The 25,544-nt window shown below is 39.2% G+C and overlaps 1 protein-coding gene across 1 annotated transcript; it reads right to left on the bottom strand.

The window, feature by feature from the left end:
- Positions 1–1,673: 1,673 nt before the first annotated feature.
- Positions 1,674–19,155, bottom strand: LOC129277831 (carbohydrate sulfotransferase 15-like). Its single transcript, XM_054914008.2, has 7 exons — positions 18,855–19,155; positions 12,198–12,450; positions 11,164–11,286; positions 10,169–10,307; positions 9,342–9,486; positions 5,877–6,024; positions 1,674–4,575 (listed from the first exon to the last, which is right to left on the bottom strand). The coding sequence occupies exons 1-7, from the start codon at positions 19,128–19,130 to the stop codon at positions 4,388–4,390; spliced, it is 1,272 nt and encodes a 423-aa protein (XP_054769983.1). The 5' UTR covers positions 19,131–19,155; the 3' UTR covers positions 1,674–4,387.
- Positions 19,156–25,544: the final 6,389 nt, after the last annotated feature.

Below are 25,544 nucleotides of genomic sequence, written 5' to 3'. Positions count from 1 at the left end.
CATCGTTGGAGTAAACTAAACTAAACTATAAGTGCCCTTTCTTTCCCCCAAGGAAAGTGCCCCTCACGAACATGTCCTGTACGTGCCCCTTTCACCTGAGAAGGATCCGTTTCATGCCGTTAGCAAGTGCCCCTTTGCCTTCTTATAGGTGCCCTATCTCGTATCAGTGCCCCCTTTTACCTAACAAAAGTGCCCCCGCTCACGAACGTGTTCTGTGCCCCTATCACCTGAGAAGGACCTGTTTTATGTGCTAACGAGTGCCCCTCTGCCTTCTCATAGATGCCTGTTCTTCATAAGTTGTCTTGAAAATCCACTCTTTTCGTGCCCGATGAGCGCCCGGTTTCTTGATTTAGCGCCGTTATGCTTCCCTCTGCTTGCAAGTGCATAATAAATGAAAAAATAATCCTTCGTGCCTTAAGTTTCGTGAGTCATGTGAATGGGGTAGATAAGTCTTTTTTTTCTTTGTTTTTAAGATCAGCATGGCCGTATGGAGCGGGGGGGGGGGGGGGCAGGGGGCAGTCCCCCCCCCCCCCCGAAATTTTGAAAGCTCAAATTTTTCACTGCAGATTTTTACAAAATTTACCAATAGTATACAAAATTCATCAGTTTCACTAAACAAAATGCAAGTTTTTTTTTTCAAAAAGTTTACAGGTGCTACCCCCAGCAAAAAAATTTTTTGCATACGGCCATGTCTAAGATAGTGCCCTTTTCTAAAGAAAAAGTGCAATTTTCCCTGTGCCCCTCCTCCCCCCCACTCTCCAGATCATTCTTCTCAATTATCTTTTCTGTAATTAAACTCATTTTCTGACTCATTCAAGTCACTCAATTTACATTCTGACGTATTCAATTGCTCACTCAATAGATCAATCATCCACTCAATCAATTCAATTGATCACTCACTTAATCTCTGATTCACTCAATCGCTCATCACAATGAATCTATGATTTATCAATCCATTTTAATCACACAGTAAAAAATAACACTTTTTTAAGCCTGTCATTCTAACAACAAGTTGTTTAAACTTTTAAAACAACTTGTTTAAAACTTTTAAACACGGTTGTTTAAAAAGTTTTAACAATAGTTGTTAGAGTGACGTGCTTAGGATTTTAAACAGCGGTTTTACTGTGCATTCATCTAAGTCATAACTTACTCTCTCAATCACTGGCGGATCCGGGGGGCACGGGCACGCCCCCCTCCCATTGAGAGGCACAATTTTTTTTTGCTGCTTTTCAAATTTTTTCGTCAACGAATTGTCCTATTTTGGGAGTGAAAACATTTTTTTTCTGCTTGTCAAATTTTTCCTCGGACAAATGTGCTCCCTCCCCCCTTTTGGAAAACACTGGATCCGCCCCTGCTCTCAATGAATATATTGATCATTCATGCATCCACTCAGTCAATAAATATTAGGCATATCCAATCAGTCACTCAAGTACTCCTTAACTCATTCAATCGCCAACAGCTCGCTAACTCTATATCACTCAATCCCTCATTATACTCTCTGACTCGTTTAATCGTTCAGTCACTCGCTATTTTTTGTCAATTTACTAATCCATTAAATAGCTAATAAAATTGATAACCGTTCACCTACTCACTGATTACCAACTCTCTAACTCCCCAATCAACATTTCACCTACTCAATTACTCACTTCAATGTGACTTATTCAATCGCTTAATCACTTTCTAATTACTCAAAATTCGATTTGTATTAATCGATTAAAAAAAGTATTTAATGGCTGTATAAAACTCATACATATTACGTATACATAATCAACAAAGTTCTTGATCAATAATCAAATACAGAGCAATGTTTTACAAATCTGGAATGACAATAACTTTCAAAAGCATTACGGTATAATTTTAGCATGCACTTGCTGATAATGGTCCTTTGGCGCTGCATGGGTTCTGATCATCAGCTACACCATTCTATCCAGGTTCTCATCTGGTTTATTGTATTGGTTTTTTTGTTTGCAATATTATGGCATTAAAACATACCTCATTAAACTCAATTATCACTCTACCTCTACTTATCAATTTCAGAAAAATATATTTATTGCATCAATCTCACTTTTTACCCTTACACAAGTTATATTTCAAAGTATACATAGCAACCCCAATCAGTTTATTGTTATGTAGTATGTATTTAACTTCCTGTTATCCTTTCAGTCATTCACCTTCACTTGTTTACAAACTCCCCCAATGTCATCTAAGAATTCTCAACCCCCCAATACCATTTAACTCCTAAACCTTGACCATAAAAAGACCAACCCTCAGTGACGTCAGCTAACTTCAAGGAAGAAGTATGACTCACACTTCCAGCCCCAATCACCTGCACAGAGCATCACCACACCCCTTATACCAGAGAAAGTTTGATAGACAGTTACCTGTAGACCAATCAGATCAAGTTTAGAGATCACTCCCACCTTAAATTGTTACACCCCCCAAAACTAATGATATAAATAAGACTTCTTGATTATTAGAGGATATAGAATACAGAAGAATACTAGACCCACACTCATCCAGATAGAGACTGACTGACTTCAAGACTTAGACGTCCATCGAATATTAATTTAACTTCACAATCTCAATCTGATACTTCTAAATTATTTTATATTCATCGTCTCCTATGATATCTGAATCTTCATGTACTTCGAACTGTAGCTGAATATTGATGATTAAATACCTAGTGATTTCAACTGTATAACTTTCTCCAAAGTTTCCTTATTACGCTTCCCTTCTTATAATTACTGATCCCAACACGACATTATCATGACTCTCAAAAGGAAGAAAGGGGACGAGCATCTGGCCATAATGTGAAATTCTATCATCTATTTTTATGACATTAAATTACATCCAGTTAAAGTCTGATATTTTCATTGGCAGAATCATAACCTTCTCTTATATGATAGTTTTGAGATTCAAAATCCCGAATTGACCTATCTATGAAGTTGAATGAAAATGTGCCCATATCTTCTTTGGCCATTTAAGGCCTACACAAAGAAGAGATGGGCATAGCTTCTTGTTGGTATTTAAATATACCAACAAGAAGCTATTACGTTATCCAAGTCGATCTGGACCCCATAACACAAAGATTAACGATCAATCGCTAAATGGACTGACCAATTAAGATTAATGTTACATGCGCATTTGGTTTAAAATACAGACCAGGAACCAACCGGAAGTATTCCTTCATAAATTATGATTCATCGCTAATCTTTGTGTATACATGCCCTGGGATTGCTTTCCTTTGGGTGACCGGTAACATAAGGAGCCAACAGTTTGGAAGAGGACAAAAATTATGGTATACGGAACAAATTTAAAAAAAAGTGAGCGATCGAGCGGGCAAAAATTTATAACTTTTTTAATACGAAAAGCTTATTTTGAGATATAGATTTTGACAATATAATTATTTAGAAAATGATATCCTATTGTACACTTTGCCTTCTCCTTTTCTTTCCTTTTCTCCCTATTTTGAAAGTGTTGGAAATATTCTGAATTGTTAATAGGTCAAGCTAATTTTGTGATAAGATTTTTACAATTATATTTATAAAATATCATATTTCACCCTTTTTCCCTGTTCTTTTTCTTCACGTGTTTTTTTTTTTTTTTTTTTTTGGGGGGGGGGGGTGGTGGTTGGCCCCCATCCCCACCCCACCACATCTGTACGCCAGTTGGTGTGACTGTTGTATCATGGCGGATTTGATCAGATACCAAGAAGCAAAATATCGATGGTTTTACTCAAAAATGAAACATGTTGGCTACGGACTCTTTGATTATACTTTTGCAGTTAAAGGGATGCTCCGGGCTGAACATGTTATATCTCAATAAATAGAGTAAGATTCACAAAGCAAAATACTGAAAATTTGATCAAAATCGGATTACAAATAACAAAGTTATTGAATTTTAAAGATTTGCATTATTCCTGTGAAACAGTTCTAGGCATGTCTACATGATGTCATATCCCCACTTGTTCATTTGCATTTTATCATATGAAATTAGGTTTATTCAAAAAAATTATACCAAAAACTAAAACAATTAAATTGACAACTGATTATGTGCATTGGTTATTTTTTGCTGCAACTTATTTCATCATAAGGGAGACACATCATAAATGTTACACATTTATGAAAAAATGAAACAATTATGATTTCATGTAATAACATAGAAAGTGAGGATGTGACACCATCAGCCAACCTAATGGATATTCATAAAGACATGCCTAGAACTGTTTCACCGGAATAATGCAAATCTTTAAAATTCAATAACTTCATTATTTGTTATCCGATTTTAATGAAATTTTCAGCATTTTACTCTGTGAATTTTACTCTATTTATTTAGATATAAATTCTTCAGCCCGGATTATCCCTTTTAATAAACAACACACACTCTTTCATAATTCGTTGTACTGGAGAAACCTGTCATCATCCATAAGTTTGGCCATTCTTTGATTAAAAGGCTTGAAGAAGTCTTGTAGGATATCGCGGGTTTTGTTCCACATGGTGAGGTGGGCCGTTCGAACATTCACGTTCGCAGACTCTTGTCTCGTGATCTGCGAGATCTCTTCTTCAGTGAGAGCAGCTAAAGAATAAAAAAAGAAAGAATATAATAAACAAGGCTGTTCTTTGTCATTTGCATGGCCCTGGGAAGCGGAGGTGCTGAAGCACCCCTAAGATTTTCCTTGGGGGTGCTGCATGTATATTATTCTCCATTAGCAGCATCCCCTGGAATTCTATAGGTGTGAGAAATTGATAAATGTAACACAAAAATGCCCCCCCCCCCTCCCTTTTTTTTGGACAAAGTTATTTTTCCGCCCCTCGCTATTGGCGATTCTATGAAAACATGAAATAAGTTTAATTTCATGTAACAGACAAGGGAAGGTGGGAACATGACACCATGAGCCCACCTATGTATCATTACGGTGTACGTATTACTGTTTACACAATGCTAAATTAAAAATTGAACAACTTTGTTATTATCAGATTATGCTCTTTTTATTATGACACTGCGTTTTGCGCAGTGAAATATTAATATTTACTTTATTTAGTTACATATATTTAACTATTTTCAGCCCGGAGTACACCTTTGATAAATATATAGGCCTATGATCGTTGTCAAGTGTTCACAGTAATGTGAACTGTGAACTGTGGTAATGGTTAAACAGCATTTTAAAAGAAATATATAACCTCCGATGGCGACGTGGCCCTGGGAAGCGGGGTGCATGCTAGGGGTGCTGCGTGTATTATTCTCCAAAGGCAGCACGGGCAGCACCCCCTGGAAATGAAACCCTCCTTTTTTTTTCTTTCTTTTTTTGCTTGTCTTATTTATCAATGGAAAAAATGACCTTCTTTTTTCAGTGCACCCTTTTTTCAATTTTTTTTTGCTTGACAAATTTACATCAGCACCCCCAGTCAAAAAACCAATCCCATGGTCCTGAGAAGCGGGGGTGTTGTGTGTGTTATTCTCCATATAAGCAGCACCCCTTGGAATTCTGGTAGATGTGGCAAAATTGAGAAATGTTACGAAACTGACATAGGCCTACTGTACATTATGTAGTGAAACCTTTTTTTTTTTTTTTGCTTGTCAAATTTCTCGAGACCAAAATTACCTTAATTTTGTACCAAACCCCCTCCCCTTTGCTTATCAAATTTACATCAGCACCCCCTGTGAAAAAATCATTCCCAGAGCCCTGGTCATTTCCTATGTGGTTCTTGCTTGAATCCATTCTGCATCAAAGTGTGAAAGCTCTTTTTTATTTATGAACGAGGAGGGATACAGTTACAAGGCTATATGCCTAATAAAAGCAAGAATAACGTCGAAGCAAAACAAACGAATTAAAAAAACGAATATGAACAATGTTCATACTGAGCTGGGATACTTACGAAGTTCTAAGAATCGTAGAACCCTCTTAAATTCGCCCGCCATATCTTTATGCCAATCCTCTAATCTAAGAACATACACTCCCTCACGACCAAACACTCTCATCCACTCTTCGGCTATTGCTAGGTGAATGGTTGACATAGCTGAGCCCTGTTTGAAATCAAAGACATTGAGAAATTACGTAAATTGAAACCTGTTTTGAAATATTATGCACACTCGTCGCTGAATGTGATTTTCTATTACTTTTGCCTGTCAGGGGCGTAGCTACGGGGGGGGGGGGGCACGTGCCCCTCAGAAATTTGGTGTGCTCGCTCCCCCCCCCCCCCGGCCCCCGGAAAAAAATATTCTACTGGAAGAGAAAAAAATGGTAGGGCCTAAGTTACAGCATCATTTACATTGCTTGATTAAGTGTTATATTCTCTGACAGTGAGAGCACAGATTTGAAACGGGAAAATCATAAAAATCACTATGCCTGTTTGTTTATCACACAAAAGTAAAGTTAAACGTATAGGCCTACCAGCTAGCGCTACGTGCTCGCATTTTGATCGGTGAGTTACACTCCCCTCCAAAAGTTTGGGAACACCTGCCTTCAGTGTGTGTTTTTCGAACTTTGGTAGACTTTACTGAGGTTAAGCCTCATAGTACAGCTGTATTTTTGTTTTAAAGTGAAGGCTATACACCAGTGTACATTTTATCATTGATTCAAACAAATTCAAAGCACTTAAGGGACGTGCAGCTGCCAAAGAGGGCAGGCCATCAGTCAAGATGGCATTCTCTAAAAAATGCTAACTTCTTTTAACATTGTTCTGTTTGTGGTTCTTTTCTGAAATTTTTCCCATTATTTTGTGAATGTTACAGCAGATGTCCTCAGAATTTGTTGCTCAGATTGTTCATAAGACAGTTTATTTATGGAAATCTGCATCTTTATACTGGAAAACAACTGAACTTGACAAATGCCTAATCCTTTTTTAAGAAAATACATGGAAGTGGAGTAGACATCAGTGCAATTTGAAATTCATGAATTCAAAAGTTATTCAGAGTTTTTTACACTTATTCCAGTGCACCTTCACTCATTTTGCCTATTCAGTTTTCTTAGTCAGAAGTCAGTCACAAAATTAAAATGGCTAAGACAAGACAGCTTTCTTTGGAAACACGTCAGTCAATTGTAGTTTTGAGGAAAGAAGGCTACTCCATGCAAGAAATAGCCAGGAAACTCAAGATCATTATCCATGCGGTTCACTACAGCCTGAAACGCGAAGAGGCCACTGGGTCTAATGGGAACAGGAGACGAAGTGGTAGGCCAAAAACAACATCTCCTGCTGAAGATAAATACATTCGGGTGAGCAGTCTGCGCAACCATTGTCTGACTTGCCCACAAATTACAGCTGACCTCAACAACACCCGTGAGATGCCAGTATGTTCTTCAACTGTTAGAAGACGTCTCTGTGGAGCAGGGCTGATGGGCCGTGTGGCTTCAAGGAAACCACTCCTCAAAGAAAAAAAACGGAAGAAAAGGCTTGATTGGGCTAGGAAGCATAAAGACTGGTCTTTGGAGCAGTGGCAGAAGGTTCTTTGGTCTGACGAATCAAAGTTCGAGGTGTTTGGCAAGCAACATACCTATGTGAGACGGCGAAAGGGAGAAAAGATGCTACCCCAGTGCATCAAGCCAACTGTGAAACATGGTGGTGGTAATGTCATGGTTTGGGGTTGCTTTGGTGCAGGAAAGGTAGGCAGCTTGCACAGAGTAGAGGGTATCCTCAACCAGCACGGCTATCATTCAATCCTACAGCGGAAGGCCATCCCTTCAGGGAAACGCCTGATCGGAGAAGGATTCGATTCGCAGGAAAGGTAGGCAGCTTGCACAGAGTAGAGGGTATCCTCAACCAGCACGGCTATCATTCAATCCTACAGCGGAAGGCCATCCCTTGAGGGAAACGCCTGATCAGAGGATTCGTTTTCCAGCAGGACAATGACCCAAAACACATGTCAAGACTATGCAAAGACTACTTGAAGAAAAAGGAAAAGAAGCAAGTCCTGGAAATCATGGCTTGGCCACCCCAGTCCCTAGATCTCAATCCCATCGAGTTTTCCATCGAATTTTCCATATTAGTGAAACACTGAGTATTGTTTAATTTTATTTGTGTGTCTGACTTCTGACTAGGAAAAGGAAAAATGAATGAAGTTGCAAATGTTTTAGTGTAAAAGCTCTGAATAACTGCAATAACTGCATGTAATAAAAGAAGTTCGCATTTTGAAAGAATGCCATCTTGACTGGTAGCCAGCCATTTAAGAGAGTATAAATTTGTTTGAATCAATAACAAAATTTACACTGCTGTATAATCTTCACTTTTAAACAAAAATTCAACTATGCTATGAGCCTCAATATCAATAAAGTCTACCAAGTATAAAAAAAGCACACACTGAATGCAGGTGTTCCCAAACTTTTGGAGGGGAGTGTAAGTATATACCTATAAATTGATTATAGAACAAGCTAATTGAAATCCCCTTTTCATTACAGTTTATTAACAAAAAATAATTGTTAAAAAGATATCAATCCATGCGTCCTATTCATAATTACAAAATACTTAAAATGTCCAGTTTTCAAGCCTTAATATCAACACATTCCACGCTCTCAATAAGCATAAAGTATAAGATTAATTAATAGGAAAATAATATTATCATGAATTCCTAATGACTAAATTGGCCCTTTTTAGAATGGAATATCAACAAGTTACATCTCTCGCTTAGAAATAATAGGAGGATAGTCATCATTTTCATATGATGACAAAATGTCCTTAGAACATCCCCGTCCTCTGTCAAAATAATAATGTAAAATACAAAAGTTAGGTGTTACTCTGCTCGCATTCATACTTATTTTTGACGCGTTATGTTTATTGTATGTTTGTCGTCTCGAGATCTATATTGTGGACAACCAAAGAAAAAACTAAATCTGAAAAGACAGAAATTGTACGATTAATTGGGATTCTATTTTTTCTGAAATGCTCATTGCACCAAATAAACTAGTAAATGCCACAAACATATACAAATTGAGAGACCAATGAAATATTTTTGAACGAGAATGTCAATGTCCATTATTATTGGAGGAGTCATGCATGGCTTATAATGGATAAGACTTGACCTAAAGGCCCGTGGTTCAAAATCCATGTCGACCCATGGCGATTGTGGCCTTAGGTAAGGCCCGGGGGTAAGGCTATTTATTGCCGTACCCCGCCCGTGGGATAGGACGTAAACCGGAGGTCCCGTGTTGAGGCAGACACACTTTTGCACGTGAATGAACCCATGTAATTGTGAAAACGTTCTGGTCACATACATATTATGCAAAAAATAGGATAGATAAAATCAAGCAGAAGCTATCCCGATTTATATGGAATGTATGCGATTTGAGGTATAGGATATAGTATCTGAATACATGATGTAGTATCTGAAAATATATCATTGTAACTTACACATGGCATCGTGAAAGTGCAGTGTCGTTCTGAATATCTTCGAAGACACGCCGTGAAACATTTGACTTGAAGCGTAGCCTGCTTGTGTAAGTCTGCCAGAGTTTTAGGTTTTTTCGCAGATTTGTAGAAGAATTGGGAGAAGAATCTGACAGTGAAAAAGATTGGCAAATAATGGATTAAAAATAATTTTGATGGTCTCGCCTATATTACACGATTGAATAGAGCGGCGGAGCTAATTTTGATAACAAAGATGTATCATTTCTCATAAAACATTTGATTTGATAATAAAATAATAAGTTCGCTGATCTGTGACCTTTGCCTTGTAATCTAAAATATCATCCACCACTTGCTTGATAACGATAATATTTAAGTTTCATGCGATGGCGATTTACTTTTACTATTATCTTGAAATTCAAAATCGTAACCTTGGTTATATACGCTTCTTTATGTTGATACCACAAAACATGCATTGTCAAGTTCGTTGACCCTAAATCACATTTCACGTTGATCATGTGACCTGAAACCCACGCCAAATGATCAGTAATTCTTGATTATAGCGCATGTCCAATTTTTATGAAATAGGTCTTCAAGCTGTCAAGTTCAAAAATTTAACCTTGGTTAAGGTTTCCGATGTCGATATCACAAGTTATTTACTCAAAATGATTTTTGACCTTGATCACGTGACTTGAAACTTATTCAAGAAGAAAAAAAAAAATACTTGATTATCTTGGTTAAGATTTTAATGTTGACGACACCGTCGTCTGAAAAGTGGCGCCATAATGCAGGCGAGACAATAAGCGATAAAAAAAACATGTTACAGTAGATACCTTCCTGTTGGGTTTCTAGTGAGAAGAATTATCTTAGCATGTGGTTGGATTGCGTGGATTAGATCAGCATTGGTATAGTTCCTATGTTCAGAGCCCCAGGATTTACCCATGCTGAAAGCAGTGCTGATCGAAGCATCGCCTGTGATTAAGAAAACAATCCGACAATATAGTAAGAGAATGAAAAGATAATTGCTTGATTTAGGCATATGGGACAACTTACGAGACTGTAGAGCATGTCGTTGCCAGTCAAAGGTTGATTACAATAAGTTGATTTTTGTCAGGGTCAGGAGCTCGTTTTGAACGCACACTCTACTATGGAAGACTACCAAGCGTTGATGATTTAGCCGACGTCAGAATAAAATTGGCTTACATCGAATAGATTTTTAGTTTCTGACCACTGCATTTTATTTGCAATCGTTTTATTTCTATATTTCTATCAATGAAATCAAATTCGATAATTTTGATCAAGTATATCTTGCATGTTTGCTTTATTGAAATTATCATTATTGTGAATTCATATTTGACTTGGGGGCAAAACAAAACTTCTAGTACTTTCTTTCTCAATTACATTACAGGGGTAATGTAATACGAACTTCTGTTTTTATGTTTTTTCTTTCTAATTTATGCATTTTTCTTCCCCCTTTTCCTACTTTTTCCCACTCTTTTCCCTATACTTGAAATATCATAATGGGCGATCCCGCCTCTTGCTCCTGGTTGTAGCCAAGAAGGTTCCGTCCTCTATCGCAAAGACTGTGATATCAGTGGACAGTATACTAGTATACGCTGTTGCCCCCAATTACATGCTAAATAAGAAACGCATTATATGCATTTCTTACAATACACATGTATAACTCGCAATGTGCCTAATATGTGTATATATACATGTATATATATATATATATATATGTGTGTGTGTGTGGGTGTGTGTGTGTGGGTGTGTGTGTACTGTAGCTGGATAGCCTCATGTGATGTAAATCATAAATAAAATGTCCTACCGAAAACCTTCCGTGAGGGATTCGACTCCACCGAATCAACTCCAAACATCTTGAACCAGGTGAGATACCAATCGAAAGAAGAATCATCCTTACCATCTGTTAACATACCGCGTACCAGACGAGCTGTACAAAGAAGAGGAAAGGTTTGTGTATTTTGGAACCATATTTCACAAGCAAGACGGCTGAAATTGACGAAATAACCCTACCGGAAAGAACACAGTATCACACGGTGTGTGCGCCACAGTGTATTCACAGTGTGGAACACAATTTGAAATCCCCTCCACATTGTTAAATTTGAGCATTTCAACAGTGTGAATAATATTTTCACATGTGAACACACTGTGATGACACCGTGTGACACTGTTCTTTCCAGCAGGTCACGTTCGTGCTTTATACTACGAAATAGGGGTTAGAATTTGAACCATATGCTATATAGGGTAGTAAGAGCGGTATCCAAGGGGTGGTTATGACTGCAGTTATGCTCATTTATGCATATCTAAGGATATTATTGGCTACAATGTCACAGTGCCACTGTGAACACACCATGAACACATTGTTTTCCACAATGTGAACACACCATGAATACATTGTATTCCACACTGTGAACACATACATATTGTATTCCACACTGTAAACACACCATTGATTGTGTTCCATACTGTGAACACAACTTGGAAACTTTGTGTTCCACACTGTGAATACACAATGAACACATTGTGTTCTACACTGTGAACACACCATGAACACGTGTTCTAAACTGTAAACACACCATGCATGGATTGTGTCCACCACTGTTAACACACCATGAACACATTTTGTTCCACACTGTGAACACACCGTGTAAACTTTTTGTTCCACACTTTGAACATAAAACGAACATATTGTGTTCCACACTGTGAACACACCTTGAACATATTATGTTCCACACTGTAAACACACAATGAATACCTTGTGTTTTTCACTGTAAACAGACCGTGTGACACACTTTAGAATACTGCGTCCTTTACAGTAGGGTTATGTACTGCATATCCTACCTTCTTTCTTGTGTGGTGGTATCAGAGTATAATCCATGGAACCGTGTCTCCGTTTACCCCACCAGTGTGGTTCCTTGCGGACTGTGTCCACAACGTCCGGGTGTCGGATGAGTTTAGACCACAGGTCAGTCGTTCCGCATTTGTGCAGTCCAATAACGTAGAAATATGGTAAGCAGAATAGTTTATTTTGTTCGTCGCGCCAACACGGGTTCTTGAAGTCTGGCAGAAACTGGCGAGGAACTGTTTTGAAGACCTGAGAGTTTTGAGAAATTGACAAAATGTTTTACACAATATTAAGGATTGATACTGGCAAACCGGCTAGACCGATTCCAAACCGATCGATTGTCCCGGGGGGCCACTTACATTGACGAGTGGATACCATGCGCGACCCCAAAAACACGTAAAAAGGATGTCTTTTTCAAGATAGGGCACGCTACGTAAGTAACGTGATAAGGGTGTCAAAAACACAAAAATAATGAAAAAAGGGTATCTATTTCGCTAGGAAAGCTACGTGTTTACAGCGGCGTAACAGGGGTCGGTGGCCAGGGGGGACAAGAGCCAAAAATTTCCCGGTCATATCATGGTATGAACAGGCGTAATGGTGTAATGAGGCGACTATTTTGAGAAGGCCAGATACTGCGTATCGGGCAGAATTCATCTTTTTTTAAAAGTTGCGAGCGAGCGAAGCGAGCGAGCAAAAATTTTGACCTTTTTGATACAAAAATCAATTTTTGTGATAGATTTTGACATGATATCCAGAAAATAATATATTTCACTCTTTTCTCTTTAGATTCCCTTTTTTGTGGTCTGTACGCCACTGTGAACAGGATTCTTTGCAGCAGTAGCGTGAAGAGTAAACAAAAAACGAGGGGCACAGTATAGCAGATGTGCTAAAAAGCTGCTTTATATAAGTCCCGAGCGAGCGAAGCGAGCGAGAAAAAAATCACCTTTTCATGAGAATCTAACTTTGAGCTATTTTTTACATTATATTCAGTAAATCAAATCATATTTTACACTTTTCCTTTGCTTATCTTTCCTCCTTTTTTATTTTTGTTCTTGTTTGTAGAACTTTTTGGGGCAATGGCTCAACCCTTCCATACGCAGTGCTGTGCGGTTGGGGTCCGGGGCGGACCCCCCGGAACTTCTTGATATCAAAGCCTTTTAAATCTCGCAGATTGCCGCTATTTTAATCAAATCGTGTGCATATACAGAATATAGCTTTTACACAACACATTTATTCAACCAAGTTACGTAATGAGCCAAATATTTTGAGGGGGCAAAACATAGCAAAGTTGCTAGCGTGCAAAGCAAGCTGGAAAAAAATTGCCTAATGAAATTAAATTCTAAATATGGGATAGATTTTTCCATTATATTCAGCAAATAACACATTTCATTGTTTCCATTAATTTCATTATAGTCGTTGTCTCCTATTATTTCTTTTATTTCCTCTTGGGTGTGGAACCAAGACACCCCCCCCTCCCCCGCGCCTGTATGTCAGTGATTGTACGGGGGGGGGCGTTATAGAGCCATTTGAAGGTTATAAATGAAGAGCCCCTACTGCGTGGGGTCTGGGGCAAAGCCCCGGTAGCTTATTTGCATAAAATTTAGCAAGCTTATAGCACAATGTTGTTTGCAGTCCATCTTTCTTCCCGTCCTTTAATTTCAATCATCGGCAGCCCGGTCGTGTTATTATTTTGTTTTTCTTGTCCCTTTTCTTTGTTTTTCAATTTAGCTTTTGACTAATTACATTCTACTTTCGTTCCCGCTATTATTTACCATTTTGTCATCTTTTAATTTATTTCCCATCGTGCTATTGCATTATATAGGCCTATTTTGGAATGATTTGTTCTTTCTCAAATATTTTTCTTTCGTACATTTTCTCGCTTTCCTTCCTTTTCCATTAAAAAAAAAGTTTTTTCTTCGTTTTCTTTTCACTTTTCCCTTTCCTTTTCCTCTTTTCCTTTTCCCCTTTCCTTTCCCTCTCTTTTTCCCTCCTTTTTTTCTTTTTTCCCGTATTTTCCCGGTGAAATCCGCCAGGGGGGCAACTTGCCCCCCCCCCTGCCCCCCTGCCCCCCCCCCCGCCTGTTACGCCACTGCGTGTTTAGGGTCAAATTTGCGGGGATGATAAAACAAAATTAAAATGTTTTAGAAAGGATGTTCTTTTTGCCCCAACATGTTTAGAGTCCAATTTTCGCGAGGTGTGGAAGGTGGGGCCGTATACTAAACCAAAATTAATGTGTAAAGGTAAAGCCGACGGACCCGTGACAAAACAATAAATATTGCTATACTTGTTTAGGGGTTCATTTCAGGGAATACTTGACAAGATTATCGTTTTGTTTCCGAAACTTGTTAAGGGTAGGGTTTCACACGCCAATACTTGTTAAGGGGTGCATTTTCAGAATATGGAAAATACGTGTTTAGGGTGCTTTTCGAGACCCCATGGTCGCGCATGGTATCCACTCGTTAATGGAAGTGGCCCCCCCGGGTCGATTGTATGTCATTGAAATCAACTTAGGTCAGTCTGAAGTCGGTTGTGTTTGTGTGATTGTAGCATCGAGATTGAGAGATCATCATGATTGCTCAAAACAACCCAAAATGCAGTGTAAATTTTACGGAGACCCTTCGGTTACATGACATTTTTTTTCGAGACTCATTCCCTTGACTTATTGCCATGTTCCAACGTCTTTTAAATTGCCGTGGGTAGCCAAAGTCGATTGAAAAAAAATCGGTAACTCGTATGAAAGAGTTATGAGAGGCGAAAGCGACTTTTGAAAGTATTCAGATAGTTAAAGAAAATAAAAAGAAAAATTATACAAGAAATTCAATTTTTTTGTTCATGTTATGAAAATGAACACGACCTTTTGAGTGTGTATGGCACACTGAACTAGAAATACGTGGAATACGTGTCCCTATTCCCAACGTACACAAAGCCGTGCGGCAACGAAGAGCATCGGGCTTCACGCTCGACTGAGCGCGCCGCTATTTTGCTAGGCCAATACTGGCTGGTCGACAAATGCTGCGTGTGTAGGCAGATGGGAGAAAGGCCCGGGGGGGGGGGGGGGCACTCAGTATATAATGCATAGTGGGTATGTGCCGCGGAGGGGACCCCCATTTTTACACTCAAATTTCCGTTCCAAGGCATAGCATTTTTGTCTTATTGAGAAAAAAAAACGAAGAAAGCCGCTCCAAAGCATAGCATTTTCTTCTTATCGAGAAAAAAGAAGAAAAAAAATCCGCTCCAAAGCTTCGCATATTTTTCGTTACGCCGTTCCGGTCGCATTGATCTGCTACAATGAGCTGCAGTTTTGGTGAAAAGCGGCCGCAGAGCGCTGTCCGACCATCGCCTCTGCCCGAGCGCACCCGGCGGAGGCCGCGCTAGCTGCACCATGCACGCATGCCCGTTCCATAGGGATGCATAAGCACTCACACGATCCGTTCCAAGGACCCCCGTTTTCACAAACATTTGTAGTTCCGAAGCCCGTTCCGAGGACCCTCCTTTTTACAATAAGCCCGCTCCAATGCCCCCGTTTTTTGTCTCGCCCGCGGCACACCCCTACCACTTTTTAGGTCGAGTGCCCCCCCCCCCCCCGGTGAGAAAGGAACGCAAAGAAAGTGTTCCTTGTGCTGTTTAAAGTTTTAGTTTGCTTTGTTACATCATGAACTATATATTATTGAATACTTTCATAACTGAAAATGTTGATTTAGTCACATTTTTGTATTAAAGGGGAGTAAACATACAGACATGAAATCATAAAAAAACTCGACCTTTTTCACGCGCACACTGTGTCAAAGAAAGGCCCCACAACAAATATGCTTTCTGAGTATGCCTACAATTCAATTTCTACTTTCATGCCCCTCTCTCTCTTATTTCTCCCCTTTATATCATCTCGATCTCCCTCTTTATTATTTTTCCTTTCTCTTTGGCTTCTTTCTCTCTGATTTTCCTCTTCTTTCTCATCTCTCTCTCTCTTACCTTCCCTTTCTATCTATCCCCCTTATATCTCTCTTTTATTTCCCCATCTCCCTTATATCGAGCCCTCTTTTATCTCCCTCTCGTCTCGCCTTTCCCTCCTCACCTCTTTCTCATTCCTCGTCATTTCCCCCTTTCTCTCTCTTTCTCTTTGATCTTCCTCTTCTTTCCATCTCTTCTCGTTGATCGTCTGTTTCTTTTTTTCTCTCTCCATCTTTACCATTTTGCCTTTCTCATTCAACCCTTTTCTATATAAATTTTGAGTAAATATTCCCTTCCCTCCCTCTCATACTGTTCAATCACACATTCAGGGTGAAAAATTGAATAGAAGTTTGAGGACAAGAAGGTTGTTACTTTTAATGAGCCTTCAAAGTTGGACCTTCGTGTGCTCAGCATGTATATAAAAATGGGCACAATAGAATTTGAATTCTTATGAAATTTAATTTGGAAGAGCATGGATGTTGCACGACATGTGCTTATACATCAATACACCTTTACATAAAGGAATGGGTGATGGATAAACAAAAACCAAGTCAACTCTAACAATTTTACTAATTAGAGCACAAATCAGAAAAGCATAGCAATGATAATTCCATTTAAAGGGGAATCCAGCCTTTGCCATAAAATGTTGTGTTGGGAAGGAGAAAAATAAATTAAACAGAATGGCGAAAGTTTGAAAGAAATCGGACAAGGAATAAGAAAGTTATAGCTGCTTTTAAATTGAGATCACTAATAGTATGTATTTCTAGTTCAGTGATATGGCACGAACTCACTGTCTACAGATCAGTGTACATCCTCTGACCAAAGAAAGTCACTACGGAACATTAAGGGTTATGGAAGGTGGAAGGGTGCTGTCCTATAAGGGCCTATTTCGGGGTAGAAACATGGCTGTAGGCCTATGCAATTTTTCCGGGGGTTCAAACCAGCGGCGTAACAGGGGTCGGTGGCCAGGGGGGGGGGGGGGGGGGGGGCAAGAGCCAAAAATTTCCCGGTCATATCATGGTATGAACAGGCGTAATGGTGTAATGAGGCGACACATTGAGAAGGCCAGATATTGCGTATCGGGCTGAATTTATCTTTAAAAAAAAGTTGCAAGCGAGCGAGCAAAAATTTTGACCTTTTTAATAGAAAAATTAAAATGTTGTGCTAGATTTTTGACATGATATCCAAAAAATAATATATTTCACTCTTCTCTCTTTAGATTCCTTTTTTTTTTGTGGTCTGTACGCCACTCAGTTGAACAGGATTCTTTGCGGCAGTAGCGTGAAGAGTAAAAAAAAAAAAAAAAACGAGGGGCGCAGTCCTAAAAAGCTGCTCTATATAAGTCCAGAGCGAGCGAAGCGAGCGAGAAAAAATCACCTTTTCATGAGAATCTAACTTTGAGCTATTTTTTTACATTATATTCAGTAAATAAAATCATATCCTACACTTTTCCTTTGCTTTTCTTTCCTCCTTTTTTTTCTTGTCTGTAGAACTTTTTGGGGCCATGGCCCAACCCTTCCATACGCAGTGCTGTGCGGTTGGGGTCCGGGGCGGAGCCCCCGGAACTTCTTGATATCAAAGCCATCATAAAACATGTAAAACTTCACAGATTGCCGCTATTTTAATCAAAATCGCGGGCATATACAGAATATAGCTCTTACACAACACATTTATTTAACCCAGTTGCGTAATCACAAAATATTTGGGGGGGGGGGGCAAAACATAGCAATTTTGGAAAAAATTGTAAAAAGTCGCCAGTGTGCAAAGCGAGCTGGAAAAATATTGCCTATTGAAATTAAATTCTAATTATGTGATAGATTTTTTCATTATATTCAGCAAATAACACATTTCATTGGTTCCGTTCATTTCATTATATGTTGTCTCCTTTAATTTCTTTTATTTCCTCTTGGGTGTGGAACCAAGACCCCCCTCCGCGCCTGTATGCCAGAGCCATTTGAAGGTTTTAAATGAAGAACCCCTACTGCATGGGGTCTGGGGCAAAGCACCGGTAGCTCATTTGCATAAAATTTAGCAACGTGATAGCACAATGTTGTATGCAGCCCATCTTTCTTCCCGCTCTTTAATTTCAATCATCGGCAGCCCGGTCGTATTATTATTTATTTTTCTTGTCCCTTTCCTTTGTTTTCCAATTTAGCTTTTGGCTAATTACATTCTACCTTCGTTTCCCGCTATTGTTTGCCATTTTTTATCTTTTAATTTATTCCCCACCGTGTTATTGCATTACATAGGCCTTAATGTTCTTCTTTCCTACATTTTCCCGCTTTCCTTCCTTTTCCATTAAAAAAATGGGATTTCTTCGTTTTCTTTTCCCTTTCCTTTTCCCCTTTCCTTTCCCTTCCCCTTTCTTTCTCCCTCCTTTTTTCTTTTTCCCGTTTTTCTTTTCTTTTCCCGGTGAAATCCGCCAGGGGGGGGGGGAGGCAACTTGCCCCCCCTGCCCCCCCGCCTGTTACGCCACTGGTTCAAACTTCTCGAAGAATCTCGAAAGCGATGGAGAAGCCTGTCATGGGAGTGCTTTTGCATTTTCTGAAGTGAAATTAAAGGATTTCGTGCACACTTCTGATGAATTTTGTGGCAATTTTTAATGTAAGTTTTCAAAATTTCTGGGGCACCATGTCTTCCCCCCCCCCCATCCACTGCGTACAGCCGTATTGGTAGGAGGATGAAAGTAGTAGGCCTATACTCACCTCTGGCGCCATACTGATGATATCAGGATTAATACTGCCGAACAATGACGTTTTACGGTTTGACACGTCTGAGTTTAGAACCACTGCACTACTTCCACGGCCTAGTGGTTCCTGCTCTCCTTCTTCCGTTTTGCTGTATTCCTTCCGGATGTATCGAATGTCTTTGGCGAGTTCGAGTCTTGCTTGATGCTTTTTCGATGCCAAAAATATATAAATATTAATGGTAACTGCACATGCCAATAGGAAGGCGATAATTGTGTAGGTTAGTTTCCTCATTGTAATCTGTTATGGGAGAGGAGCAATTAATGAAAAAACGTCATTGGCCCATTGATATAAAAGTTATGCAACAATCAGGTGAATCATGAGCCAGGGAATCGGGTAAAAACCTGCGCAAAAGTCGATTTGCCACCATAAATCGAAAAGGTCGGCTAAAGGCAGGTTTATCAATGGGAGTGTAATATTACTTTTATGGTTGACAGATTTCACCAGTATATGTAATTCATTTAACCGTCTGAAATTGGGTTGTAAATGACCAACTGTTTAATGGACGTACATTCTAAATTCCAAGGATTCAAAATAAATCCAGATCGGCTGTGAATATTTAGTGACCAGCCGAATTTTGAATTTATTTTAAATCTTAAGGATTAAATTTTAGATCTCAAAAAGATATGAATTCAAATCTTTTAGATTTATATTTATATCAACAAGGTTTAAATATAAATCTAATATTCGGCTGGTCACTATTCACAGCCGATCTGGATTTGTTTTAAATCCTTGGAATTAAGAGTGTAATATTTCAGTGTGTTAACGTTGCATAATTTATGTTCACATAAAGGATTATGTGAATATGTGATTCAAACAATTTTGATATAACAGTGTAGAGATAACTGACACTGTGGATACTGCACTGTACGCGTATTCACAGTGTGAAGACATAGTGGACTGTATAATGTGGGGATGTGATCCACACTTTTAAAATGCTCAAATCTAATAGTGTGAAAGTAATAATATTTCATACTGTGGACACCTCGACAGTTGAGTATCACTATGTGTTCACACAGTGTACTATAAAAGTGGATTCACACTGTTTTTGTTTACTCTAGTTGTGTGGAGGACATTTCACACAGCAGACACCTCTATCTATCTGCATGTCTGCAGTGTGATTATTGACAGTGTGTTTCCATTGTGGACAAGGTTGCACTGTTAAAATGCTCAACTTTAACCTAATGAAGATGACATTGATATAACACTGTTTCCCACACTGTGGGACATCGTTCTTTTAAAAAAACCCGTTCGTTAAGAATTGTGTTAAAAATGACCAATCCATTTAAAGGATTTTAAATCAGTTACTTCGGATAGGCCAATACGGAGCCCCTAAGGTGACATGTCATTTTTTTTTTCGTAAGTCGTTTCCTCGACTTACTATTAAACTCGTTACCACGACTTACTAACTCGTTCCCTCGACTTATAACTCGTTCCCTCGACTTATTAACTCGTTCCCTCGACTTATTAACTCGTTCCCTCGACTTACTAACTCGTTCCCACGACTTACTAACTCGTTCCCACGACTTACTAACTCGTTCCCACGACTTACTAACTCGTTCCCTCGACTTGAATGCGCAGCAGACCGGCAGGAAGTTGGTTGGATATTCAGGTTCGATATTCAAACGCCTGTGAAGCTGGACCAAAATTCGATATTAAAAAATTAGGGGTTTTGAAAGCTAACTAGGGGGTTTAACAGGTCCGCAAGTCTCGGGCAACCATAAAAACACTGGCTTGCCCAAGTACGAGGACATTTAGGGGACAAACGTCAGTGAATAAAAGGGCATGACATTTTTTTTTTTTTTTTTTTTTTCGAGGGGCCCCCAGGGATATCCCGACGGCCTAGCCGGGGTAACCGCGTATCCTTAATTGTAGAACTCGACTCGGGCAACCAGATAAACACTAGCTTGACCCGGCGCATGAACATTTAGGGGGCTCAAAATTAACAAAATTAATGAAATAAAAGACTATTTAAAGCATGGAGAACCACGGTCCTGACTTTTCCCCCATCCCTTGGTGCCGCCAGTGGGTGGAGTAAAAAAAAATAACGAGGAAAGAGAGAATACAAAATAGAAGAGAGAGAAGCGAAAGGGAGAGATAGGAAAGAAAAGGAGGGGGAACGGGAGAGAAAGAGAAGGGAGAACGGAGGGGTCATATCATTGTATGAACAGGATGTTTTATGATTGTGCCCCGAGCATTAGGGCGAAGCTCAATGCCTGATAAGAACAAAAAAAGGGGGCACACCATGGCGCATGCAGCAAACATTTGCTTAATAATAAGTCTCGAGCGAGCGAGAAAAAAAAAATGGTATGCAAAAAATGACATCATATCTTTCATCTTTCTTTCCTTTTATAATTTCTGTTTTGTTCTCGGTTGTATAACTTTTTTTTGTGGGGGGGGCAGTGCTATGCGGATCGGGTCCGTGGCAATGACGGCACCAGGGTTTTTAACCTAGGAGGAGGCAAAATAAAGGGGGGGGTGACTCACAATTTTTTTTTAACAGAGCGAGAAGCGCGAGCTAATTTTATTTCAAATGTAGTCCCTACTGACTTGAAAAGGGACCTGTTAAGGACTAGCTGTTTTGCATAAATTGGTCCATGAAGATGATATCTCACCAAATAAATAATGCGAGCGCGAAGCGCGAGCCGAAAAGTTTTGATATCCGGGGAAGATACCTGGACGTTCTAAGCACTTTTTGTAATCATGAACTGAATGGCTATCTAATTCGCTGAAAATATTTCATTTATGAAAATTATGAATACGCAGGATATGTATCTCGCTAAAACGAATAATGAAAACTCTAATAACATTGGATTTTTAAGCCCCATGTGAACAGATAATTTACTTATCTCAATTATTAATAACTGCGAGCGCGTAGCGCGAGCGACATTTTGAATATTATATAATGCCCTCAAAGATTTATGTTAGTGACCAAAATTGTTGGGAGCTAAATGCTAACGGTGAATGGATGAGAAAATTTCAAAACTTAAAGAACCAAAAAACAGTTTTCGAGAATTATGACAACGTTTACTATACATTTTTTTTTCAAAATTTCGGGAAAATTTTGGCCTTTTAAAATGATTTTGAAATTAAATTCTAATCATGTTATAGTCGCTTTGGAAATTTAGCCGATCAATCAATCAATCAATAGCTTTGAAATTAGTCACGCGATATCGTCTAAAAGAGACATTTTAGTTCATGAAACTTTTATTTTGTAGGGGTATAACTCCTTGTTGATTAATTGAATTGAAGGCTACACATGCAAAATAAAATGTCTCCTGAGAATCATTCGAAGATTAGAGGAGCTTTATACTCATATTTTATGTTTTGACAATACGTTTTCTATCGATATACGCCCCCATCTTTTTTCCAAGAAATGACGATCTACAACAGACGACTAAAGATATTCATTCGACCCAACCCATTCTCATTTTCTTTTTTAGTTTGTAAGCTGATTACAAAAAAGAGTATGTATAATAATTAGACTGATTCTAGAAACAAAGAATGGGCCACCACTGAACATATTTTGTGCGAATAAAAGAAAAATACTTGTATCACTCAGCTTTCGGAACTATTTTTGTGGCGGAGGAATTAGGACTGAGTATAATAGATGAATAAGATCTGCTCATGAGATGCTTTACCGAGTTGCCCCCTAAATGTGCATGCGCCGGGTCAAGCTAGTGTTTATCTGGTTGCCCGAGTCGAGTTCTACAAGTTGGATACGTGGTTACCCCGGCTAGGCCGTCGGGATATCTCTAGGGGCCCCTTGAAAAAATACTTTTTTTTAATATTAAAAAATCGATAAATAGCCCTTTATTCCTTTAATTTTGTTAATTTGAGCTCCCTAAATGTGCATGCGCCGGGTCAAGCTAGTGTTTATCTGGTTGCCCGAGTTGAGTTCTACAAGTAAGGATACGTGGTTACCCCGGCTAGGCCGTCGGGATATCCCTGGGGGCCCCTCGAAAAAAAAGAAAAAAAAAAGTCATGCCCTTTTATTCACTGACGTTTGTCCCCTAAATGTCCTCGTACTTGGGCAAGCCAGTGTTTTTATGGTTTCCCGAGACATGCTGCACCTGTTAAATCCCCTACTTAGCTTTCAAAACCCCTATTTTTTTAATATCGAATATTGGTCCAGCTTCACAGGCGTTTGAATATCGAACCTGAATATCCAACCAACTTCCTGCCGGTCTGCTTCGCATTCAAGTCGAGGGAACGAGTTAGTAAGTCGTGGGAACGAGTTACAAACTTACAAGTCGAGGGAACGAGTTAGTAAGTCGTGGGAACGAGTTAGTAAGTCGTGGGAACGAGTTAGTAAGTCGTGGGAACGAGTTAGTAAGTCGAGGGAACGAGTTAGTAAGTCGTGGGAACGAGTTAGTAAGTCGAGGGAACGAGTTAGTAAGTCGAGGGAACGAGTTAGTAAGTCGAGGGAACGACTTACGAAAAAAAAAAATGACATGTCACCTTAGGAGCTCCGTAGGCCAACCTTTTTATGTACATATATACACTGTTGGTCATAAAGGTGGAATATTTTTTTTCACCAAATTTTCAGTGTAATTATTACAACATGATTTGAATATGGCATTTATGGTGCATGATAACCACTTTACTTTATTATTTTGCCTTTTACACACGTTTGACAGTGAAATTTTACAAGTTTATGTCCTAAGCGATGGATGTCATGAGCATAGAACAACAATGACGACAATATACAGTAAATTAAAGGATCATAAGATATTTATTTTCAATCTCTCTCAGTTTTCCAGATGACTTCTTTTTTGTGCTTTCATGGACAAATTTGCATCAAACTTGAGTCATTGTTCTTACTCAGTCACTAGTATCGGGTATGTCCACCCCTGGCACGAACCAGCGCATGCAGACGTCGTGGCATGCTGTCCACTAGCTTGTTGATGACGTCAACATGCATAGCGTCCCATTCTTCCCTCAGAGCATCTGCCAACTCCTGCAGATTTTGAGGAATGACCTCTCTTTCGTTGATGGCTCGGCCTAGGGCATCCCATGCATGCTCTATGTGGTTCATATCCGGCGAACAAGCTGGCCATGGCAACTGTACGACGCCCTCTGCCTCCAGGAATTCCCTTACTGCAGCGGCCCTGTGCGATCTAGCGTTGTCATCCTGCAGTCGGAAATTGTGCCCATACACTCGTCTTGCATAACTATGGGGTTCCATGACAATTGCTCCCCCGACATTTGCTCCGCCGACAATTGCTATGCAAAATACGACAACTGCTCCGCCGACAATTGCTCCGGACAGTTGCTCCGCCGACAGTTGCTCCGTCGACACTTGCTCCGCCGATATGTGCTCCGTCGACATCTGCTCCGCCGTAAATTGCTCCGATAATGCAACAATTATTTATTTATTTTTTTATTCGTACTTTCATACGCATAACAATTTTAGCACAGGCTGAAGGCGTCAATTAACCATGGCTCCATGAATTTACAAAGTAAACTTAAACTATGCTTGCATGATATATTAAATGTCATACACAGGGGCCGCGGAACGGTTTTCAAAGTGAGGGCTGAGTCAAAAGTGGGGGCTGTCCATGCTAAAAATCACAATCATATGGTCATTCTTACGTTTTTTGTACACGGCTTTGGAAAATTGGGGGGCTAAAGCCCCCCGGCTCCGCGGCCCCTGATACATGCATATAGAAAGAAATAGAAAAAAGGGGTAAGCACAAAGGAGGGATAGATATTCTTAATGCTTATTCATGGTGGGGGGGGGGGGGGAGCATTTGTGTAAGTTATATTACGTGCCTGGCGAATAAAAAAAAAAAAAGGCGTTTTCATGTAATTATTATAACCATATAGCTCCATGTTATAACAGTAGAAACAAATTAGACATACCCCATTCTTAGCGTCAAAATCGCTCAGACTGGCGAAATATGCTCCGAAGTGGAGACATTTGCTCCAGGTGAAATTCAACGGTATACCCCACCTTATTTTGTCGAAAACCTGTACTGTAGTCACGCAAAATGTTTACTGTCGGCAAATTTTGTGCCATACAAACATGACCAAGACATTCAGTAAGTAAAAATTAATATTCAAGAAAATACCAACTTGTGAAAGGCTACATGTCGTGTCACCTTCTCGGCACACCCCTCCACTCTGGTTTCCATATCCTCTCGTACACACAGTGCTCTCAGTCTGGTCTCCACATCCACATCATGTCATACACACCGTAGGTTTTTAGCTTATGATGATTCTGTATATAATAGTGAGTTGCTTTTTTGTTTTATGTTGATCATGATTGTTTTCTTCACTGATAGAAAAAGGATAATTAATTTTTTTTGAATAATCCAAAAATAAAATCCATATGTTCTGTTTTATATAGTTATTAGTCAGGTTACTTTAGTTCGCATTAGTTCTCATTGTTTATACGTTCTAATTCTTATGCATTATACCGATTGATATTGTACTTTAAATTTGACTATGTATTGTTACTTTGATTTTGTTGTGCTTTGTGAACGGAAAATGAATAAATCTTAATCTAAATCTAAATATGGTCCGCCAATAGTCGAATTATATTCATTATGATGTTATAATGTAAGTAACAATTTGTTGTTGATGGGGGATATAATTTTACACGTAGTTTCAAAAAATAAAAAAAATCAATCAAACAAGATTTTC

The sequence above is a fragment of the Lytechinus pictus genome, chromosome 15, assembly GCF_037042905.1.
Source record: "Lytechinus pictus isolate F3 Inbred chromosome 15, Lp3.0, whole genome shotgun sequence".
In the NCBI taxonomy this organism is placed as follows: domain Eukaryota; kingdom Metazoa; phylum Echinodermata; class Echinoidea; order Temnopleuroida; family Toxopneustidae; genus Lytechinus; species Lytechinus pictus.
This window is presented reverse-complemented; position numbering and strand designations above follow the sequence as displayed.